Source organism: Pithys albifrons, chromosome 2, assembly GCF_047495875.1.
Source record: "Pithys albifrons albifrons isolate INPA30051 chromosome 2, PitAlb_v1, whole genome shotgun sequence".
Taxonomy (NCBI): domain Eukaryota; kingdom Metazoa; phylum Chordata; class Aves; order Passeriformes; family Thamnophilidae; genus Pithys; species Pithys albifrons.
The window spans coordinates 35,894,622-35,914,391 of NC_092459.1; the positions used below are offsets into that span (position 1 = coordinate 35,894,622).

The following is a 19,770-nucleotide window of genomic DNA, read 5'->3' on the forward strand; positions in this document are numbered from 1 at the left end:
ATCTTTCAGTGAACAGCTAATTTTCTAAGATGTCATCATGTTGACAAATCAGCTGTTAAATCAAACCTGTGTCCCTTGGATTTAAAAGAATAAAATCTAAATAATAGTCACAGCATTGTTATCAACATTGTCTAGTCTTATGAGTCCTTGTTTTATAACTCAGTGTATTTTCCAACATCACTTACAATGTTTTGCCAGGTACACCAGGTGAATGGTGGAGCTCAACATATTTATATTTCAAAGGTAGTGAAATAGATGCTTTGCCTTCTATTAGCTGAATGTATGTAAATGAATATATTTAATTGAAGATTCTGTAGAGGAACTGTTGCTCTTGTACAATATAATAACTAATATTTATGCTGTTAAATTATATTTAATATGCATGAAAAATAATGGTTTTTTGCTAAAAAGAGGTTTGTATGTTTTTCTATGTGCATACAGCGTATAAATGAACTCTGCACATCTGATGAATGCAACATTTAATCTGAAGTGAAATGCCTAACACTCGTAGCAACAGTTAAGATGAGGACAGCTTTATTAGTGTTTTAGAGTAACACTTTCTTAAACTCAAATTCATGTCTTACTGTGGATAATTAAAGTTTTGTTGTTGATTTCCAGCAGTCAGAATTGTCTTCTTTATATGTCACAGCTACAGTGTTGGTTTTTAAGTGAATGGTGTATAATAAACTTCCTTAACAAAGCCTTGCATGACTGATACAAAAACAGGAGTAGATAAACCTTCTTTTCCCACCTAAAGGAAATTAGAAATACCTCCTCTTAAATGGATAGAGTGCATTTTGGGAAATACCTGTATGTTTCTTAAATCACATGCACTAACCAAATATGACAGTTTATAAGGATGTAATAAATTATTATAAATGTTTACAGCCCCAGTGAGGTTTTTGGCAGCATGGGCTTGTCCTTGGGAGGTTTCCGTTTTTCTCTATCCAGTTCTCTCTTTCTGTAGGAACTCAGAAATTGTTTTGAAGAGAATACTGGCAAAAGAAGATTTTTCATTCCTTGCACTCTCTTCTCCTTTCTTAAAAGCCTTTCACTCTTCAGCAAAGGCATAAGTTCTTTGTCTGCCCTCTTTTGCTAATCCCTCCACTTGCCCTGCTGATCATGTACCATTTCACTGCTTTTTTACCTCTTCTATTAGTATCCACCCTCACCATTTGTTCTTCTGGCTTTGCTAGCAACATAAGCTTTTTTGAATCCCTTCCAGCTTGGAAAAAGGTCCAGGCCATCACCAGTTACATTTGCACTTCCAGATACCTTGTGCAATTCTCTTCTTCCCCTCATTGCTTAACATGCTGTCAGTAGCTGTTGGTGGAGTGTGATTGTTTCATGCACCGGTGCCTTTTCCAGCCCAGCTTTGCACATTTTATTCTGGGCAGTGTCTTTACTGACCTCTTGTTTTTCAAAGGTTACAGTGTGCACTGCCTCCTCAATCTCACATCAGCTGTCATCTGCCTGCAGTCCATGATGTTGTTCTTGAAATCCTGCCCATGTTTTTGTTCTCTGATGGTGTCCTCTTCAAGTTCCTCTGCTACATCAGCAATTTGCTTGATGGATCCTCCCAGGACCAGCTTTTTGGTAGTTGTTCTCTGAGGTTGTGCCCTGGGTCATTTGCCTTTGTTTTCTGTGCCTTGTGGATGAGATTACCTTGAGATAATTATCAGCTCAACTCTTGCATCTATGTTGAAGACTTCTCTTTGTTACTGTGCACCCAGCATCATCTGTATGGGGCCAGAAACCTCTGTCTTTCTTTCTGACATAGTCTTGTGGATGTGGGAATGTTAGCTGACATATTTTTATCCCACAACCTTCAGGGTTTTTTTTCTTATTTTCCAAAGTATCACCAGCAATTATGTATTTGTGATCATTTAGACAACAGCATCATCTTTCTTGCCACTCAGATTCCTATTCAGAAACTCTTCAATGAATAGAATTATATAGAATGGTTTGGGTTGGAAGGGACCTTAAAGATCATGCAGCCCAACCTCACTGCCATGGGCAGGCACACCTTCCACTAGACCAGGTTGCTTAAGGCGCCATCCAAAATGTCCTTAAACATTTCCAGGGATGGGGCTTCCACAACTTCTCTGAGCAACCTGTTCCAGTGCCTCACCACCCTCTTAATAAGAATTTTGTCCTAATATCTAGTCTAAATCTGCCTTCTTTCAGTTTGGAGCCATTTCCCCTTGTCCTGTCACTACATGTCCTTGTAAAAAGGCCCTCTCCAGCCTTCTTGTCGGCCCCCTTTAGGTACTGAAAGGGGGTGATTGTGACCACATTGTACTTAAAACTTGTCAAATTCTTCTGCATCCATCTCTTTTGTATACTTTGCACTGTTAAACTCTGTCCAGAATTTATGTCTTATAATTTCTGCATCTGTAACTGAAGTATGCTTTGGTGATGTTGACAGTGTGAGAGTTTTTTCCTGCTGCTGCTGTTCTGGGGAAGCCTGTGGTGATTTTTCACCTTTCATTCATTTTTGAGATCTTTACTGCACACTCTGCTGACTCAGGATGTCGCCTTCAGTTCCCTCCTTGGCCTGTTTCAACACAAACATTTGTGCCCAGGGAGAATGACCTGAAAACATTCATGCTGCTGCCTAGGAAGCCTCACCCAGCACATCCCTCTTGCTTTCCTGTGATGCCTGTGGATGTACAGTTATGTCTGTTACTATAGAGCTTTGAGAGAGTATAGATAAGAGAGAAGGCACCTGAGGGAAATCCCACTAGCTGTGTTGCTACTGAACTTGGTGAGGTGAACAGAATGATTCAGCTAATCAAATTTAACTTGAATTAGGCTTAATCAGGTTTACAGCACTAATGTTTCTATTTCTGTTTTTAAAAAATAACAAAACAAAAAAGCATCATATTTTTCCAGTTTCTACACCCAACTGTAACAGTACATAATCTGTGAAAATTCTACCACCTCTGAGATGTTTTGGGAACCTGTTTTCAGAGTGCACTATTTATTCCTAAATAAAAGAAGTGTAAACCTTCATCCAAGCTCTGAGAAGGGATTAGATGAGCTCTGGAGATCTCTTTCCAATTTCTGTTTCTGTAATTCTAACTTTAGGCTTCATTTTGAACAGGGCTATTAATAGTCTACCTGCAGTTTAGATACAGTTTATTTATTAGGTTCTTTATATTTCAATTGTTATTTCTAATTGAAATGAAACAGAAAGGTGTATTTGCAAGATAATGATATTGCCATTTATGACACAGTCAGCAAAACAATACCAAAAGGTCAAGTCACAGGCATAACTAATATTTAATTTTCCAATGCCTTTATGTATTATCAGGTGAGTTTTTGTAATAAACACATCTATTGATCTGAATGCATTAGGAGAAAGGATAGGAAAAGCAGTTAAATTATTTGGAGATTTTAATTAGTAAGAAAGAGGGATGGTAAGGTCTTCCAACAGCATTTTCTAATTGAAGTCACTGAACTGGCATTTCAGCAATCATTTCTGCTTCAGAGATCAAGAGAGATTATTTATCCTTAGCAGTTTGCAGCTCTCAAAAGTTCATGCAGGCCAAGTGACTTCCATCAATGGTGAACACTGTCATGAACTTGTCCTTTTCCTGATTTTGTTGATTAGTCATGAGATTGTGGGGAAGATATGGAGGTCTTTGTCACATTTTTGTTGTTCTTACAAAGCAGTGAGAGGTGCACAGTTTTACTTCCAGAGATCAGTTAGCTGGGAACAAACTGGAGAGTTATAGTTGGAACTTGTTTTGTTTATAGTGGGAAGCAGGTATGTAAATCTCAGGAGGAAATGTCTGGGTTTGCCCAGGTCTGAGCAGACAGCTGAATGCTGCAAAAAGCACTGGTATTAACTTTCTGTATTTCTGCTTTGACACTCTATTTATGATTTGTTTCTCCTCATTCAGGAGCACTGCACCATATTGTGGTAGAGAGACTCACCATTGCCATCAGCACTGGAAAAGACTGAAGCTGGAATCCCTGTTGTCCTTCACCAGATGTTGCCTCACAAGACATAGCTGTAAAATATTCATCAGAAAAAACTGAATGGTGGATCCTCAAGAGTGAGTAAAAAAAAATGATCTTTTAAAAGTTTTTGTCTAAGTGTATATAAATAGGGCCATGCAGATTTGCATTTAGAAATGCTTTCTAGTTCCAGGCTAACTAGGGATTGTGAAGAGTTTGGAGTTTTACCCATGGTGCTGCATTATGGTATTTATGTCACACTGCTGTGTCATTTGGTGCATGTACTTCCTTGCCTTCTCTGCTACCCATGTACACCTTTCTTGAACTGCATTTCTAAGGACCAGTGGCTTGAGGAGTGTCAAATGTCCTATTGAAATGGGATTTCCCTAAACAAGAGACTGGCTTCTGAAAAAGAAGGGAAAAGATCACTTGTGAGGGATCAGATCCTGGTCCTGATATGAGGGTTGCATGGAAAAATACCTGGACAGCTGTATCAGGAAAGGATATGTCCTGTTTTGTGAACCTTGTACACCTGCTCAAACAGGGGAGCCATGCAGGAATTAGGACAGTGTCCTGATTTGTCTTCTCTGAGACACAAGTGCACAATTGCAGTTTCTAATGGCAGAGAGAGGCCGAGAACATCTTCAGGATGCTTGATGTTCTCTCTGTTATTTGTCATTTAGTTTTGAATAGTGAATGGCTGTGTTCAGAAATCCACTGCAAAGAACAATCTTAGTGCATTATTTAAATAAGGTGTGTATTTGATGTCATATTATGTATTTGTTCCTGCTCTAATTGTGTACAGCAGGTTGCAGTAGTGTGCTGTGCACCTGCTGGAATAAGGCGTGTGGTGATGATTGAGTTTTCTCAAGACAAAGCCAGAGACTGTCCCCCTAGGAAATCTCATCCTCTGCACAAGGAGGGGCCTTCCATGCACTAAAGTGTTTCATTGCTTCTGGGAAATAAGGCATTCTCAATGCTGGAGGATGAGCTGGTCTCATGGGATCATCACCAGGAGCAGCTTAGGGCTTAGGAAATTAAACTTGGTGTGATTTCTGAAGTCCATGCAAAAGACAAGTCATTACTGAGATTTGCTGACACTTTCTGCACCAGTTGATTTCTGTATTTCTTTTCTGATCAGCATCATTTATTTCTAAATCAATCACAGTGATTTACCACTGACAGGAGATGTCATAGTGAAGTCAGGCAGACAAAAGTCCTCTAGCAAATTGCAGAAAGCAAAAGGTTTCTTGCAGATACCATGGATAGTATTCATTTAATTTGACTTTGTATGTTTGTAGTGCAGTATGCAAGATGATGCTTAATGAGGTAAGTAATTTTAAAGTGTCGTTTATCTGACAGTGGAAATGTACTTTAGGATGACATGGACCATGCCTTTTGTTGACCATACAGGGAACCTAGGTGACTAAGTTGGTGGTAGGTGTCTGCACTGTCCAGTGAACCTTTCTCTTTATGTGTGCTGTCACAGTGTTGTCCAGAGAGCCCTTGAGATTTGGAGAGTTCTGAAAATTTGCTTTCAGTCATAAGTAGTCAAAGCAGACAGAGCAGAGGTGGTGCCAAACACTTTGTGCAATCAGTTTGTTTTTTCTTTTGCTTTCATGAATCTGAGATTTGGCTTCAGTTGTCAGTGACTGTCTTGGGAGGAAGATCATGTAATAGAATGGAAGTTATCATTTTTGGACTGTTACCATGAGTAGTAGCTATATGGTAAAATTTGCATGTGAACTTGTGTCTTAAATGTGTAGACTGTGCCATACAAGATCTGAAATATGAATTTATGAAAATATAACTGATTGGATGGATGACAGAGGAATCCTTATGTTTCTGGTTTTCAGTCCTTTTGTGAAGTTGTTACAAACTTTACTGAAGCTGGAGTGAACCTGATTGTTTCTTACATTTATTTGGAAAATCTTCATGTGTAGAAGAGGTGCAAGGAGGGAGGTATGAGAGTGATCCAAACATGTAGTGCACAGGGCTAAGCACGGACTGGCCACATGGGTGGCGGGCACGGTCTAAATATTGAGTTTGGAGCTCCGTGCCTGTGAAAAGAAGCAGATGACAACAAAGAAACTACAAGGAAAGAGTAGACAAGAAAGTTAGTAGTGCTGAGGAAAAAGCATGAGCATGCTCCAGGGTGGTGGTGTACTGCAGGATCATGTTTGCACTAGGGATGCTGTCCTGCTGTTTGAGTTCCACTGGTGAAAATCTCTAAGTTTCCTAATCTCATCCCAAGAGTAACCTTCTTGTTGTGTAAACCTTCACCCAGTGACCGTGTGTGCAGTTTTAAATATGTGGTTCATTTCAGTGGCTTCAGGTGACTATCACTTAATGAATTTTCCAGTGAAGGGCCATGAAGGGACTGGAGTCAGGGCACCTGATTCATAGTTTTGTAATGGCTCTGGTTACACTAATTATCAGTGAAGCAGAGTAAATATGTTAGATCTATTCATAAATTCATAGAATGGCTTGGGTTGGAAGGGACCTTAAAGGTCATCTATTTTCAACATCCCCACCATGGGCAGGGGTGCCACCCATTAGACCAGGTTGCTCAAAGCCCTGTTCAACCTGGCCTTGAATCAAGGATGGGGCATCCGCAACTTCTCTGGGCAACTGTTCCAGTGCCTCACCCGCCTCTCAGTAAAGAATTTCTTCCTAACATCTAATCTACATCTTCCCTCTTTCAGATGAAAGATGTTCCCTCTTGTCCTGTCACTATGTGCCTTTGTGAGAAGTTTCTCTCTCTCTTTTATATAAGCCCCCTTTAAGTACTAGAAAGTTTCTATAAGGTTACTCTGTAGCTTGCTCTTCTCCAGGCTAAGCAACCTCAACTCTTTCAGCCTCTCTTCACAGGAAAAGTGCTCCAGCGCTGTGATCATCTTCATGGCCCTCCTCTGGACCCACTCTAACATGTCCACATCTTTCTTGTGCTGAGGACCTCAGACTTGAGCACAGTACTTCAAGCTGGGTCTCATGAGGGCAGAGTAGAGGGGAAGAAAAACCTCCCTCAATCTGCTGGCCACCCTTCCCTCTTTTAATGCAGCCCAGGATGCTGCAAGCACAGACTGTGGACTCATGTCCAGTTTTTCATCCACAAAAGCACCCAAGTCCCTCTCCTCAGGGCTGCTCTCAACAAGTTCCCAGTTTGGACTTATGCTGGGGATTGCCCAGACCCAGGTGCAGCACCCTGTACTTGGACTTGTCGAAGGTCACTATGTTCTCTTTGGCCCACTTCTCAACACATATTGCAACACTAATAACACAGTACTCACTGGCATCAGTGTTTTACATGAAGAATTCATTGTGCAGTTAAGCTGTCGCTTTAAAATGCGTTTCAGTGGTTAAAGTCTTCTGTGTAATACTGAAATTCTGCTATTAGACATACCTAGAGATTCAGGAGCTGGTAGTCATGGTATTTTTAAAAGATACCAATAATTATCGACCCATTCAAGTGAGCGACTAACAATTTGAAACAGTAACCTCAGCCTTCTCCAGCGGAACCCCTTCAGAAGTAGCAGCTGGATGAGAAATCAAGACATCTGCAGAAAGTGCCTGAATTGCTTTATGATCCTCCTTGATGAAAATATATTTAGCCCATAGTGATTGATTTTTGCAACTTGCTAATAAATTTATCAATCAAATAGAGAATATTTGCTATCTTTGACCGAAATTCATGGATAGGATAGGATAACACACACTTTTCCAGCAGACTCTGTAGTTGCTAAGGCTAAGCTCTCTCCTTCTTAGGATCTCCTCAGAGGTGCTTTAAAGTTTCTTCCCAGAATTTGGAGACCACTTTCAGGGCTCTTCCAAATTCTGCTGAAGTCAGAGGGATTCCTCTGGCAGACTCGGCAGGTTTGGGACCTTTCCTAAAGTGGTTCCCTGTGTGAATCAGATGCAGCCAGTTTTAGCCCATCAATAACATTTTTGTCTTGGGTGTTACAGCCAGCTACTTAGCAGCCAAACTGGGAGATCAGCACATGGGTTTAGGAAATGTGAATTACTGTCCCAGCTGTGTTGACTAGTGGGGTGATACTATGCATCAGAATGTGACCAGCATGTTTGCTTCCCTGCTGTGTGCAGTTTCTCTCACTTGCCCATTTTCCAGGGTGTGCCAGATCGCTGGATATTTGTGCTTCCTCTTGCAGTTTTGGTACCCTGTGATGGGTTGCAACTGGAAAAATCATGTTCTCTTGTGCACCATAACAAAGGCACACACCTCTCCATGGGTTAGAGTGGACATACTCAGCATTTCCACCCATGCTTGCCTGAATATATCTCTCTCCCACCCCTCCATCCCTAGGATTTTATCCACTGACTCTCAGCTTGAACTTCATTAAGCTTTTAATTGACACACTGCCTACCAGACTTACTGTCATGCCAGATGCCTAGCAGTATTGAGGACTATTGTGCTAATATCCGAAACATCTCAGGCACTCATGTTGTGTCTGATTCAATGTTGCACTGGGTGACCACTGGTCCAGCTATCTCACTGCATCTCCAAGTGCTCTCCCAAGACATCAGCTGTGATGGTACAGGAGGAACTATGTCATCGATGCTGGCAGTGCCTAAGTTGTGTTTTTCTTGAAGAGGAAGAACATCTCCAATGCTCTTTTGCCAGCTGGAAAATATTTTGAAGCTGGTAAATGTGTTTTCTTCCCTGCGCTGTCAGCCATAGCATTTCCTGATGACTGCCTGATCATCTTTAATAATGCTTATAAAAGATTGGATCTAGCTGAAATAGAAGTTTGTGCCTTGGTGCTGGTTGGCATTACATTACTGTAGTGGTGTTTTTTGGCCTTGAAAAAAATATATAAATGTAGGAATTTTTTTCTTGACATTTTCAAATGTGTCTTTTGCAATATTAACCTGAGTTACTATTATGTGCCAGCTGGGAGAGTGTGGGGTTGCTTGTGCTAGCAGAGTTCAGATCATACATGAGGAGGAGACCTCTGCACCATCACTCTGTCATGGCAGCAGTGGAGTCCTCAAGCTGAATGACAGATTCTGTCTGTTCTCTGGGTAATTTGAACCCTGGCAGTAGAGGACATACTTTGGGAAAGGAGGGAAGAACCACGCAGAAGGGAGTTGGTTGTGTAAAGGGTAATGTCCTTTTTGCTCCCAGTGAAGTGCTGCAGTCAGTCTGGCATTTTGATTGGCAGGTGGCTCCTGCACAGAAGATGATGGTGAGGAACAGTTCTCCTATCCAGAAGCCCCATTGTGTGTGAGTGTAACATAAACCCCCACTCTCCCATGAGCACAGCCGCGTGTCTGCTTCATTCCCAAGGTTGGGCTCCAGCACTTCTGTTAAACATCAGTCAGCTGGAAAGATCTCTAACTGGTTTTATGCAAATGGCAGCAAGATATCTCATGCATGTGTGTTTGTACTCAGGCACTGTCCCCCATCAAACAATAGATATTGTTTTGTCATGTAAATAGTGCTCAACTGACAGGGTTTGCTGAGAGTGAACTCACTTATACTGAGTGGTTTTGACATGTGTGTGTATGCAGGTGTTGACAGAGGGCGGGGAGAATAGTAAAGCTGTGAAACTTCAATGAGATAACCAAATAAACCCCCCAAATCTTGTTACATGGAGAGTGGTAAGTATATAACCTGTGTGTTGGATAAGGGTGTTCAGGATGGTAAAGTATGAAGGGAAGACAAACAGTTTTCCTTGTACAAGGAGATTAATGATGTCTAACCAATGACTTGAAACTGCTTCTAATCTTCATCGTTGATCTCTGTGTCCATGCCTTTCTCCCAGGAGTATTTGGCTCAGCAAGTGCAACTCTGGAGGTTGGTTTGGTAATAACAAGGCACCACCCAAGAGGTGCCAGGCAGCTGAGGGTTTGCATTCAGTGGAGTTGACAGTGGAGGTCAGGGGACGGAGATGCACTTCACAAAGCATTTGGGGGAGCCGTGGTCGCTGTCTCCCCATGTTCATCGCCAAGTGGGGTTGGCTGTTGGTCTGGCTGCAGGCGGCCACCTGCAGTGGAGCTGTGACATCAATCAGTCTGGTCTGGTTGTAGTGGGAAGCATGATGAGCAACTGTCATGCAGATGCTCCCTGGGAGGCTACTAAAGAGTCATTGTTGAAGTAATTAATAGCAACAAGTGAAAAAAAAAAACCACCCAGAAAATGTTTGCAGACATCCCAGACAGTGGTGATACTTAGGGTGATGAATCATGCAACTGTCCACATGAAGCTGAATAATTTTACTTGTCACAATAAAACACGTAATGAAACAATACAAAACAAACCCAGAGACCAACATATAATCTACCAAATGTCTGTGTAGGTGTCCAGTTCAAAATGATGATTGGTATAAAACCTAACTCCAAAATTAATATTGATGATGTTGTAAAGAAAAATATGAATCAAAAGCATATTGTTCTCATCCTGGTGGGGGGCTTTGCTGTTTTCCAGATATAACTGTTGCTAATGTGGTTTTCACAATGATACCTTTGATTGGTTTCTCACTGTCTTTTGGGGCAGGAAGGGGTGAGAGGCAGTGTCCCCTCTTTAGCAAAATACATAGATATTTTTCCTGAGTAGTTTATACTGGATCCATGGTGGAACTAGAGAAAAATCACTGAAAGGGAAGCAATGCTACCAGTCTTGGACAAACCCTCTTAAAGTCAGTTCAGAGAAGTGGCAGATATATCAGCATCCTGCAGTAAATGATAAATGAGTTCCAGGAAATTCACTCTTTCTAATGCAATAATCCACTCTGCTGAAAAATGCTGCTATTCTAAAGAGAACACACTCTTTGTGCTTCCATCCTGTTTTATATATGATAAACTGCTTTGCAAAAAGGAAGAAAAGGAGCATTTCATAGATTTTATTATATTGTTATGTACTAATAAAAAAAGAAACTAATTTTTTTCTGAGAACTGAGCAATGAAGAGATGGGCCGTATTTAGACATAGGAAGTTTTCTTAGAAAGACTTTTATTATTACAAAATAGTAGCTATTATGTACTCTCCCACAACAAAATGGCCTGTCTACATATCTTAATATGGGGGGATTCTAAAATAATTTATTTTATTCTATTGTTTATGTCCCATAAAATGAAGCTACCAGATGCTGAGAGTTTTTCTTGGACTACAGGCTCCCCAGGGAAGTGGTCACAACATCAAGCCTGCCAGAATTCAAGAAGCATTTGGACAATATTCTAAGATACATTGTGTGATTTTCAGGGCTGTCCTTTGAAGGGCCTGGAGTTGGACTCAATGATCCTTATGGATCCCTTCCAGCTCAGGATATTCTCTTATTCTACGATTTTATGAATCTATGCTGTGCAATTTCTGATGATAAACTAGATAAGATAATTTGGGGTCCACTGTGGAATACTTCAATCTCTTTTTCTTTTTTTCACTTTCCTCTTGTATCTTGGTACACACAGAAATTTTTAGTTAGCTATGTAAGCATTCTTTCATTCAAATAATAATTTAACTCGGTGATTGTTCTGAGAGTGACCTGTGCTCTGGCATTGTATCATTTTCATTTAGCACAGGGGACTTTGTGAAATTGATTAGCTCATAGCTCTTAAATCTTTCATAGTTTTGGCTTTTCCTCTTCCCTCAGAGAGGAAGCTGATGTTTTTAACCCTTTCCATGAATTTAGGAGAGTCTATTGCCTAGCCTTTCAGTATTTGTCATGTTTGGTGTGTCTTGGACTGTCCTTTGGCTTTTGAAAATCATCATTGCTGTGCTTTTTTTGTCACTGACTTGTAGGCAATGCGGCCACTGAAGCAGCCTGGCAGCAGTTTGGAGGGGAGGGAGCTGGGGAGGGGGAAGGTGCATAGAGTGTTTTTTGCCTGCTCTGCCAGTTGCATGGGAGAGAGGACAGAGCTGCGAGCTTTCCAACCCTGCCACCAAGCAGCTGGCTGCCCACCCGCACCGTGCTGTGCCATCCCAGACAAACATCTCCTAGAGCATCTGTGGGGCAATGTGACTCATTGAGCTGAGGGCATAATCCGAGGGGATACAGCTGGACCTGAGCCCCCGGGGACAGTGCCTTGCTGCTGCCGATCGGGAATACTAATCCACAATCAACCTGCTCTTTTCTACACTCCACTGATGGGGTGAACACATTATCCTCAAGGGTGAGTAGGTTATGCTGCAGCAGAGCAACTGAACCTGTGGGCATCACATCTGGCCAGTTTCCCTGGAGAGGCTCGGGAAATAGGTGTTGCTTTCCCAGCTTGCCCCAGGTAAGTAAGCTCATTTTAAACAAAGAAACACAGAGATGGCTGTTTCTTATTTAAAAATGCATTAAGTATTTTTAAAATAATTTGTTGTTGTTTTGAAGGTAGCAGGTTTGACTATTTCCATGCTCTGTGCCTCCCCTGAGCTTCTGGATTTGGGGGGTGTTAATGAGGGATTTAATTCTGAGCAGCAGGTGCTGGCAGCAGGGATGCGATGCAGTGCCTGTAATCACGTTGTCAGATTCATTTTGCACCATCTGGGTGTGAAAGGGGCAGTCAAGCTTCTAACTGTAGTCCTTGGGCATCTGGTACCTTTCTCCTGCTGTGGGTGCAGATGTGGTCAAGGGAAGACACTCTGTGTCTGAGGCATGTAGACAGTTAAAGCTGGTGGGGAGTGATGCCACTGCCAGTGTAGCCACTGTGCCTGGGAAGGGTCTTCTGCGATGGGAACGAGAAGGTTGCTCCCACTCCCACTGGTCACCTCTCATCTTTTCCTACCAGCTCAGGAGAAAAGGAAAGGTGTCTTTCAGTTGTCTGGGCTTCCTGTTGTAATCGGATGCACTTTTCTGAATTGCAAATAATCCCAGCAGAGGAGATGTAAAACAGATGTCGTAGGGTATGTGACCTGTTGTGGGAGTAAGAGGCAGGCATGTGTCTGGGAACGGGGACTGACAATGAAACTTGGACAGAGTGGGAGATATCTGAATCAACACCTTACTGTGCTTTTATGTATGATGCAAGCAGTGGAAAAGGCAAGAAGGCAAACTACATGATAGCAGCAATGCTGTCACTGTCCATCAGTCCAGTGTGGCTGGCTAAGGAGGCTCATGATCTCCAGGGGGAATGTACTGCAGTAATGGGAAGACTGTGAGAGAGAGGGAGAGAAATCTAACTAGGGATTATGATTTCCAGGTTTTACCTTGCATAGGTATGTACCTGTTATCCAGACTTTTCTCTGGCACCCCTAACTGTCTGCTGTTGTGTGTCAGTTGAGGTATTAGTGTGTGTTTCTAATGGTGTGGCTTAGATGTGACGAACATTTACAGCTTCTGCAACTTTGCTCAGAAGTGTTGTTGTGTCAGGAAAATGTTTCCATTGTGGTTTTTGCATTGAATATGGAAATCTCTCAGTGACAATGAAGTTGCTGCTGCCTTTTTTTGCCATTTTTTTTTATTTGAAGGGTAAGAACCAAGCAGGATCTGACCACAGATGTTTTAAGTTGCACAGAGTTGTCACTGTATTGTGCATGACTCCATCCAAAGTGTAGGTAGCCAGTTTCTGGGTAAGGATGGGGACAAACAAAGGTACAGTTCCCCTGGAAATCACCACTGCACAGGCAGGGGCTGGCACAGAAACACACCATCCCACCACCTGAAAAGCTCACGGAGAAAGATCCTTGTTGGAAGGCATGCCCTGCACTGTGTACCAGTCACGGAGGGGAGGAATGGGGTGTGCTCCTGGGTTATGGAGGTGCAACTCTGGGATGTGATGCAAGGGTCAGGGATGTGTTGGGAGCAGGGGAGCTGGGATCAGGTGATGGGGGACATGGAGAGAGAGTGGGTGTTCAGCTTGCTTTGGGAGCACAATTCACTGGAAATTAAATACTTGTGAAGGTGATTGAAACTTGTGTTGTTTTTCACAGATCAGATTACTAAGTGCAGACCACCTCTGTTTCTTGGCTTTTTTACATGATTTGTACTGTACAGCACACAGCACTGTGCCACAGGAGCAGACTACAATGTGTACAGTCCTAGTGAAGGACACAAGGGTTTTTTCTTCTGTCTTCCATATTTTCCATGTTACCCGAGTGTCCAAACTGTTTCCATCACATTGAGGGTGTGGGTGAGACCAGTCCAGCAACACAGGATACAGCACCATTCCTCTGTTGCCCCATGTTATGCTGTTTTGAGACCCAGAAAGTTTTTGTCTGGTTTCTCTGAAGGATGTGTAGCTATTTCCACACTCTTCCAATCATATTTGCACTTAGAAAGCAAGAGAAATGTGAGGAAAAGCTAACCCCAATCTTCTGCCTGGAAATAGTATTGACTAATGCTAGTATTTAGAAATCAAGAATCAGTTACCTGGAGTTATTTCCTGGCTTTTACATGACTTGCTGTTAACCGCAGAGAAACCAGTAACTTTCCTGTGCTTTCATGGGCCTTTCTCTAAAATGCATGTAATGTTCTTCAGCATATTACTCACTTCAGAGGATGTTGTAAGAAGTAAAGCTTTTAAAGCATTTAAATATTTTTTAATATAAATTACCATAGAAGTGCAAATTAAATTCTGCTAGTTATCATCTGCTACTAATAATTAAACAACATGGTTTTAATTTATGTGATCAAAAATGTTTGGTTTAAATCACTGATCCTTCAGGGTTCAGGGACTTTGGATACCACTTTGGTGACACACAGTATCACAATACCCTATTAATCATTCAATTAAACAGGGCTATGTTGTCTCCTTGTTGGGGAGGTGTACTGGTGAATACGAGCTTGTAACACTGGAAAGATATTCTTTGAAAGGCCTTGTCCCCAGTATTCAGGAGTTGGGAAGTTCATGTGCCACAACCACCCATGCATTTTCTCTTTATTGCTGAGAGTGTCTTCCTGGTGTGAGGGTGGAAATAAAACCTTTCTGCTGTTCTGGCGAGGATCTCCCTGCTGAAGCTGTTAGCAAAAATGAGACTACCCCGAGTGGTGGGATTATGGAGGGGAGAGGGTTGTCCCATCAGCTAAACTGAGAAAAACAAATCAGTTTAGGGGGGAGCAGAGCCATTAAGCAGTAATAGCTTTTATTTATTGCTGTTTTGGGATGGATTCAAAGAGATAACATGAGGGTGAAAGACATTGTATTCCACTATCAATCTCAAAGATTATCTAGTCCTGTACCTATTACTCTTAGACTATGCGGCACTGGTAGCTGTTAAGGAGCAGTGCAGTGATATTGCAAGACAGAAAGTCAAATCATCTGTATACATGCTGGCTACCTTGAACATGTTCTTCCTGTATTGAAACAATGAAATATCAAAGTAGGAAAAGCACAAATAAAGCTGAAATCTTCCGAAACTGGGCAAGTTTGGGATCCTACGTGTCAAAATGAACTGTGGATACATTTTCTGGAATTATATCAGAAAACTCTTTTCAGCTCTGGTGGCTCACTGATTGGGTCAGTGGAACCCAGGCAGATGAACATACAGTTTGCATGATGAGTGATAAATCTGAATTGTTTCTGAGGTCAGTGGGGTGTGATGTCAACACTGGGGAGTAACATATTTTCTCACTGACAGCAAAGATGGCTGTTTCCCAGTTGCAGGTTGTGATCTCTCCCTAGGGTGTCCTTGTGATGGTTCAGGACAGGCTGTGAAACATTTTATACTCATGAGGGAACAGTCAGCTGCTTTTTATTGCTGACTGCACTCTATCCTTGCAGGGCAGAGGTTTGTATATTTATATCAGCAGCCAGTAACTATAACCTACTCTTGTTCCCTTGGCCAGCACTAGTTAACCCACCCTTGGCTCATTAAAATCTGTGAAACCTGGAGAGGAGGAGAGGATGAAAGGAGGGCCACACAAATACAGTTTGGCCCGAAAGAGAGTTAGACTCTCAGAAAGTTTAAGGGGTTTTGTCCCAAACAAGGGGAATGAGGGCATACTGAAAATGTGCTATTGTCTACATCCCTCTGCATTGTAACAGAAGTGCTGTGTCTTCAGGAGGTTCCAAAAGGCTTTTGTGATCCCCTCCCAAAGCAGTGCAAAGACAAACACTTAGGGAGGAGTTACTGCAGCACTTCTGTTTCTGAAAGCTTGCTGACAGCAGTGTTGTTTTCTGATCCGTAGGTCCAGAGGATGGCATAGCAATAACGTCACTGTCCAGGGAGCTGGAGTTCTTCCTTGCCTGCTTGCATGCTGCCTGAACTGATCCCAAGCCTTTGTTTTTGGACTGAAGAAACCTGAAAACCTTTCTCTCCTAATTCATGAGCCAGCAGGATGTGGTCGCCGTGCTTTCAGAACGACTGCTTGTAGCCGCCTACAAAGGCCAAGTGGAGAATGTGGTGCAGCTTATCAACAGGGGTGCCAAGGTAGCGGTTACCAAGGTAACAAGAGAAAAACGCTTTGCAAAAGCCCTGGGAACTAATGTAACTACTAGACCATTGTCTGTGAAAATGCCTTCATAGCTTTACCAATCTGAATGTGACTGAGGTTAGTGTTCAGATTTCCTTAAAGTTTATACTTAATAGCTCACATGAATTTACAATATAGTGCATGTCTTGCATTTATACGCTTCCCAGTGGACACAGCTGTGATGAACACGGAGTCCTCAGAAACAAAGTGTGTCGATCGACAGGCAGCGACATTTTTTCAAAGCCTGCATTGACTTTTGAACATTGTGTGACCTGATGAATGGAGCAATTCATCACTGTCAGGAAAAGGCAGTTCAGAGCCTCCATCTCTCCTGGTGAGGGGAAGGGGTAAAGCCAGCTCTGTGGCAGGGTAAAGGTACACAGAAAGTGTTTCTTGTCACTTAAGTCTCTTGGTACAGCAGCCTTGCTTATACCTGATATCTTCATTGGTTCATTCTGTGGAGTCCCTTAGGTACAGAATTGGGGGTTGCAAACTGTGTTCCCCGTACCTTCAAGATAAGGCCAGTATCAAAGGATTTCTGCTTAGATATTAAGAGAGTGCAAACTGGTATTCGCCTATTCTTAACTCTCAACATGTTATAAACAATACTATCATATAAAAAATGAGATAGAATTGGCAGTTGCAGAGAAGGTTTGTTCAGCACAAAACCTTAAAAAGAATTAGATAAATCTTTAGAGCTGTAACATAGAATTTGGGGTGTGCTGTTTTGCTGAACTGTTGTTCTCCATTAGATCTACTTTTATTTGTGTTTCCATATTGGTTTTGAATGTATGGGAGCTAATATTTACAGATAGAGAGCAAATGTGAGTACACTTGATAAAAAGATGAAAAGACAGATTTATTTATCTGTCAGTGACAGTTGTTTTCAGTCTCTTTGCAGTGTTTGAGTTGTAGACAATATTTATTTTGAAAGCTAGAGTGATCCAAGGACAACTTGTGTTTGTGAGTTTTGTTCACCAAAATAAGTGGCCTTTTGTTGCTCGACACAAAGCACAGATGTAATAAACATGAACAGTCCTGTAAAGATGTCTGACTCTGTAGTCCAAGCAGCTCTGTAGCTGATGAACTAAATGTAGTCAGTAATAGACCAGGAAATACTGACTTACAGATTCCTGAATGATAGTTCATGGTTTTGTGGTTGCCTGTTTTCTTTTGTTTGATTTTTTACGATTGTGAGCTTTGAGGACTGCTTAGAGACCTGCCTGAAAATACACAAATGTTTGAAGGGATGCTATGCTTTGTATAAATTTCTGCATTAATGTAATTTCAGATTTATCTTCTACACTGTTTAAACATAAAATGGGATGTCCCTTGGATTCCAGAACAATTTTGCCACTGATTTAACTGTTTGATGGAACTAGTTGCCATAATCCACAATTCAAATGCAAAATTGACACTTTCTCATTGTTAAGGTTGATTATTGCATTATTCTCAATGCCTTCTGTTAATTCCAATAAGAAACAAGATGTGTAGATCAGACTTTGAAACACAAAATCAGGTTAATTTGATATAATGCAGCTTTGCTGAGTTGACAAGTTTTCCTTTCCTGTGTGACACAGAGTGGCTCACTTGCTTTGTTGTTCAACCCGTGTATGGAAAATCAAAGCGAAGCTCATTTGGTGGCAGTCTGCGCCCTTGTGCAAAGTGTTGGTGTTTCTGTTGCAGAGCTGTGAACTCTGAGGCCATCCCTGTAGCTGACCAGGTATTACAGGATTGTAGCTATTCATTCCTAGAAGTTGTGGGTGATTCCCATGGAATACATAGAGGGAAAAAGACAAAAGCTGTCCCTCTTGTCATTCTGGATGTGTCCCAACACACCACCAGACAGTACAGATGAGGTGCTTGGGTAGCCTGGTTAATAACTCCTGCTCAGAAGAGATGAAACCAGGTCAGCAAGACTGTGGAGAAGTTCACAGAGGAGTGGAGGCACTCTCAGAGGAGCAGTCCAGGCTACATGCACAGGGTATTTTGGAGGTGCACACACATTTATTCTTCCCATGCTGTGAGCTAGATAGAGGTGAGCTCAATGTGAACCAATAGGCGTGAGACCAAGCTGCTGCCTTCATCAAAGGCCATCAGTTCAGGCTCTGTAGTGTCCTATGCAGGTCTACATAGTGTCCAGTTTGCATCTGGCTCTCACCCAGCCAGCTAGCTGTATAGCTAGAGCATGTGCGTATTTGCCCATGAAAGGCAGTATAAACATACCCTGGGAAGAGCTTGCTTTGTTAATCTGATGGCACACAAAGGCTGGAAGGAGAAAAAGACATTTAAAGTTAAGGACAAGGCTGACACAAAATGAAGGATGTATAAATTAGCCCCAAGTACATTTAAACTGGAAATTTGAAGATATTTTTTAGCTATCAGTCTTTCAATTAGCAGAACAAATGGAATATAAGAACTACTTTTGGGACAGGGGTTGTTGATTTTGGAATGGAAATTAGATGTTAGTGTTGGCCAAGCTTTCAGATGAACTGAAACCCAGATCTGTCTCTTCCCCAAGATAAAATTCAATGCACAATGGAGCATAGAAACAAATTGATTCATGTGCATACCTTACTTATCTTTTACCTGTATGTCTTCTGCTTTTATTCATAGTTTTCAATTTGTTCTGTCAAATTAATTTTAAATTAGAGGAATTTACATTAAAAAAAAACAACGTATCTGGCACTTGTCAACCAAAATTCCTGCTGAATTCTATGAGCTTTATTGGAGGAAGACACAAGGAGACAAAGCTCTTTGGAGGGAGAAAAAAGTTGCCATGTCATGGTAGGCTTTACAAATATTTCTGGTATGTATCTGTAAGCAGACCAGTTCTTGTGAATAACACTGTGCAGATCCACAGCTTGAAGTGACTACTATCTAGAGCTAAAAACTAGAGAGTTCTTTACTCAAAAAGGATTAATTCAGCATAGCTTAAGAAAAAGGAAGGATATTTTCTGTAATAAATCCAGTACCAGTAAATGCCAGGTTGCTGGCTTGTCCAGTTCTATTTTTATCACATATGGAAGGCCATATGATGTGGCTAATTGTTGCTTCACTAAACAACAAGGAGATGATTTCAGAAAAAAAAGAGTATGAAAGAAACAACTGGAGAACCCTCACTTCAGTGAGGTCCTCATTTCAGTGTTTCCTTGGGGATGCACTTGTTTCATTTTGCCAGCATTACTAGCAAGGCATCTGTGCAGGTGAAGTCAACACAGAATTGTGCACCTCCTCTGACTCCAGTGAGGGACACTAGGGCTCATTCCAGATTGGGGGCCTTTTAAAATATGTAAAGAATTGCTGATGGCCACTAGGTCACCCTGCCACTGACAACCTGACATCAGGGAGCCTGCAGTGGGTGAGGGGTTGTGGCACTGCACTGTACATGCACTGAGCCCCTGTCCTGGTGCGGTGACCTCTGCCACCAGCCACACAGAGCTGTGAGTGAG

General features: G+C 41.8%; 1 protein-coding gene across 7 annotated transcripts in view; it reads left to right on the top strand.

The window, feature by feature from the left end:
* The window catches only part of ANKRD6 (ankyrin repeat domain 6), a 102,575-nt gene that overhangs the window by 49,005 nt on the left and 33,800 nt on the right, over nt 1–19,770 (top strand). For all 7 annotated transcript variants that reach the window (XM_071548750.1, XM_071548749.1, XM_071548747.1 and 4 more), the window contains exons 3-4: nt 3,909–4,064; nt 16,034–16,290. In XM_071548750.1, coding sequence (XP_071404851.1) covers nt 16,171–16,290 — 120 coding nt within the window. In that variant the 5' untranslated portion in view covers nt 3,909–4,064; nt 16,034–16,170. The remainder of the gene's footprint in view (nt 1–3,908; nt 4,065–16,033; nt 16,291–19,770) is intronic.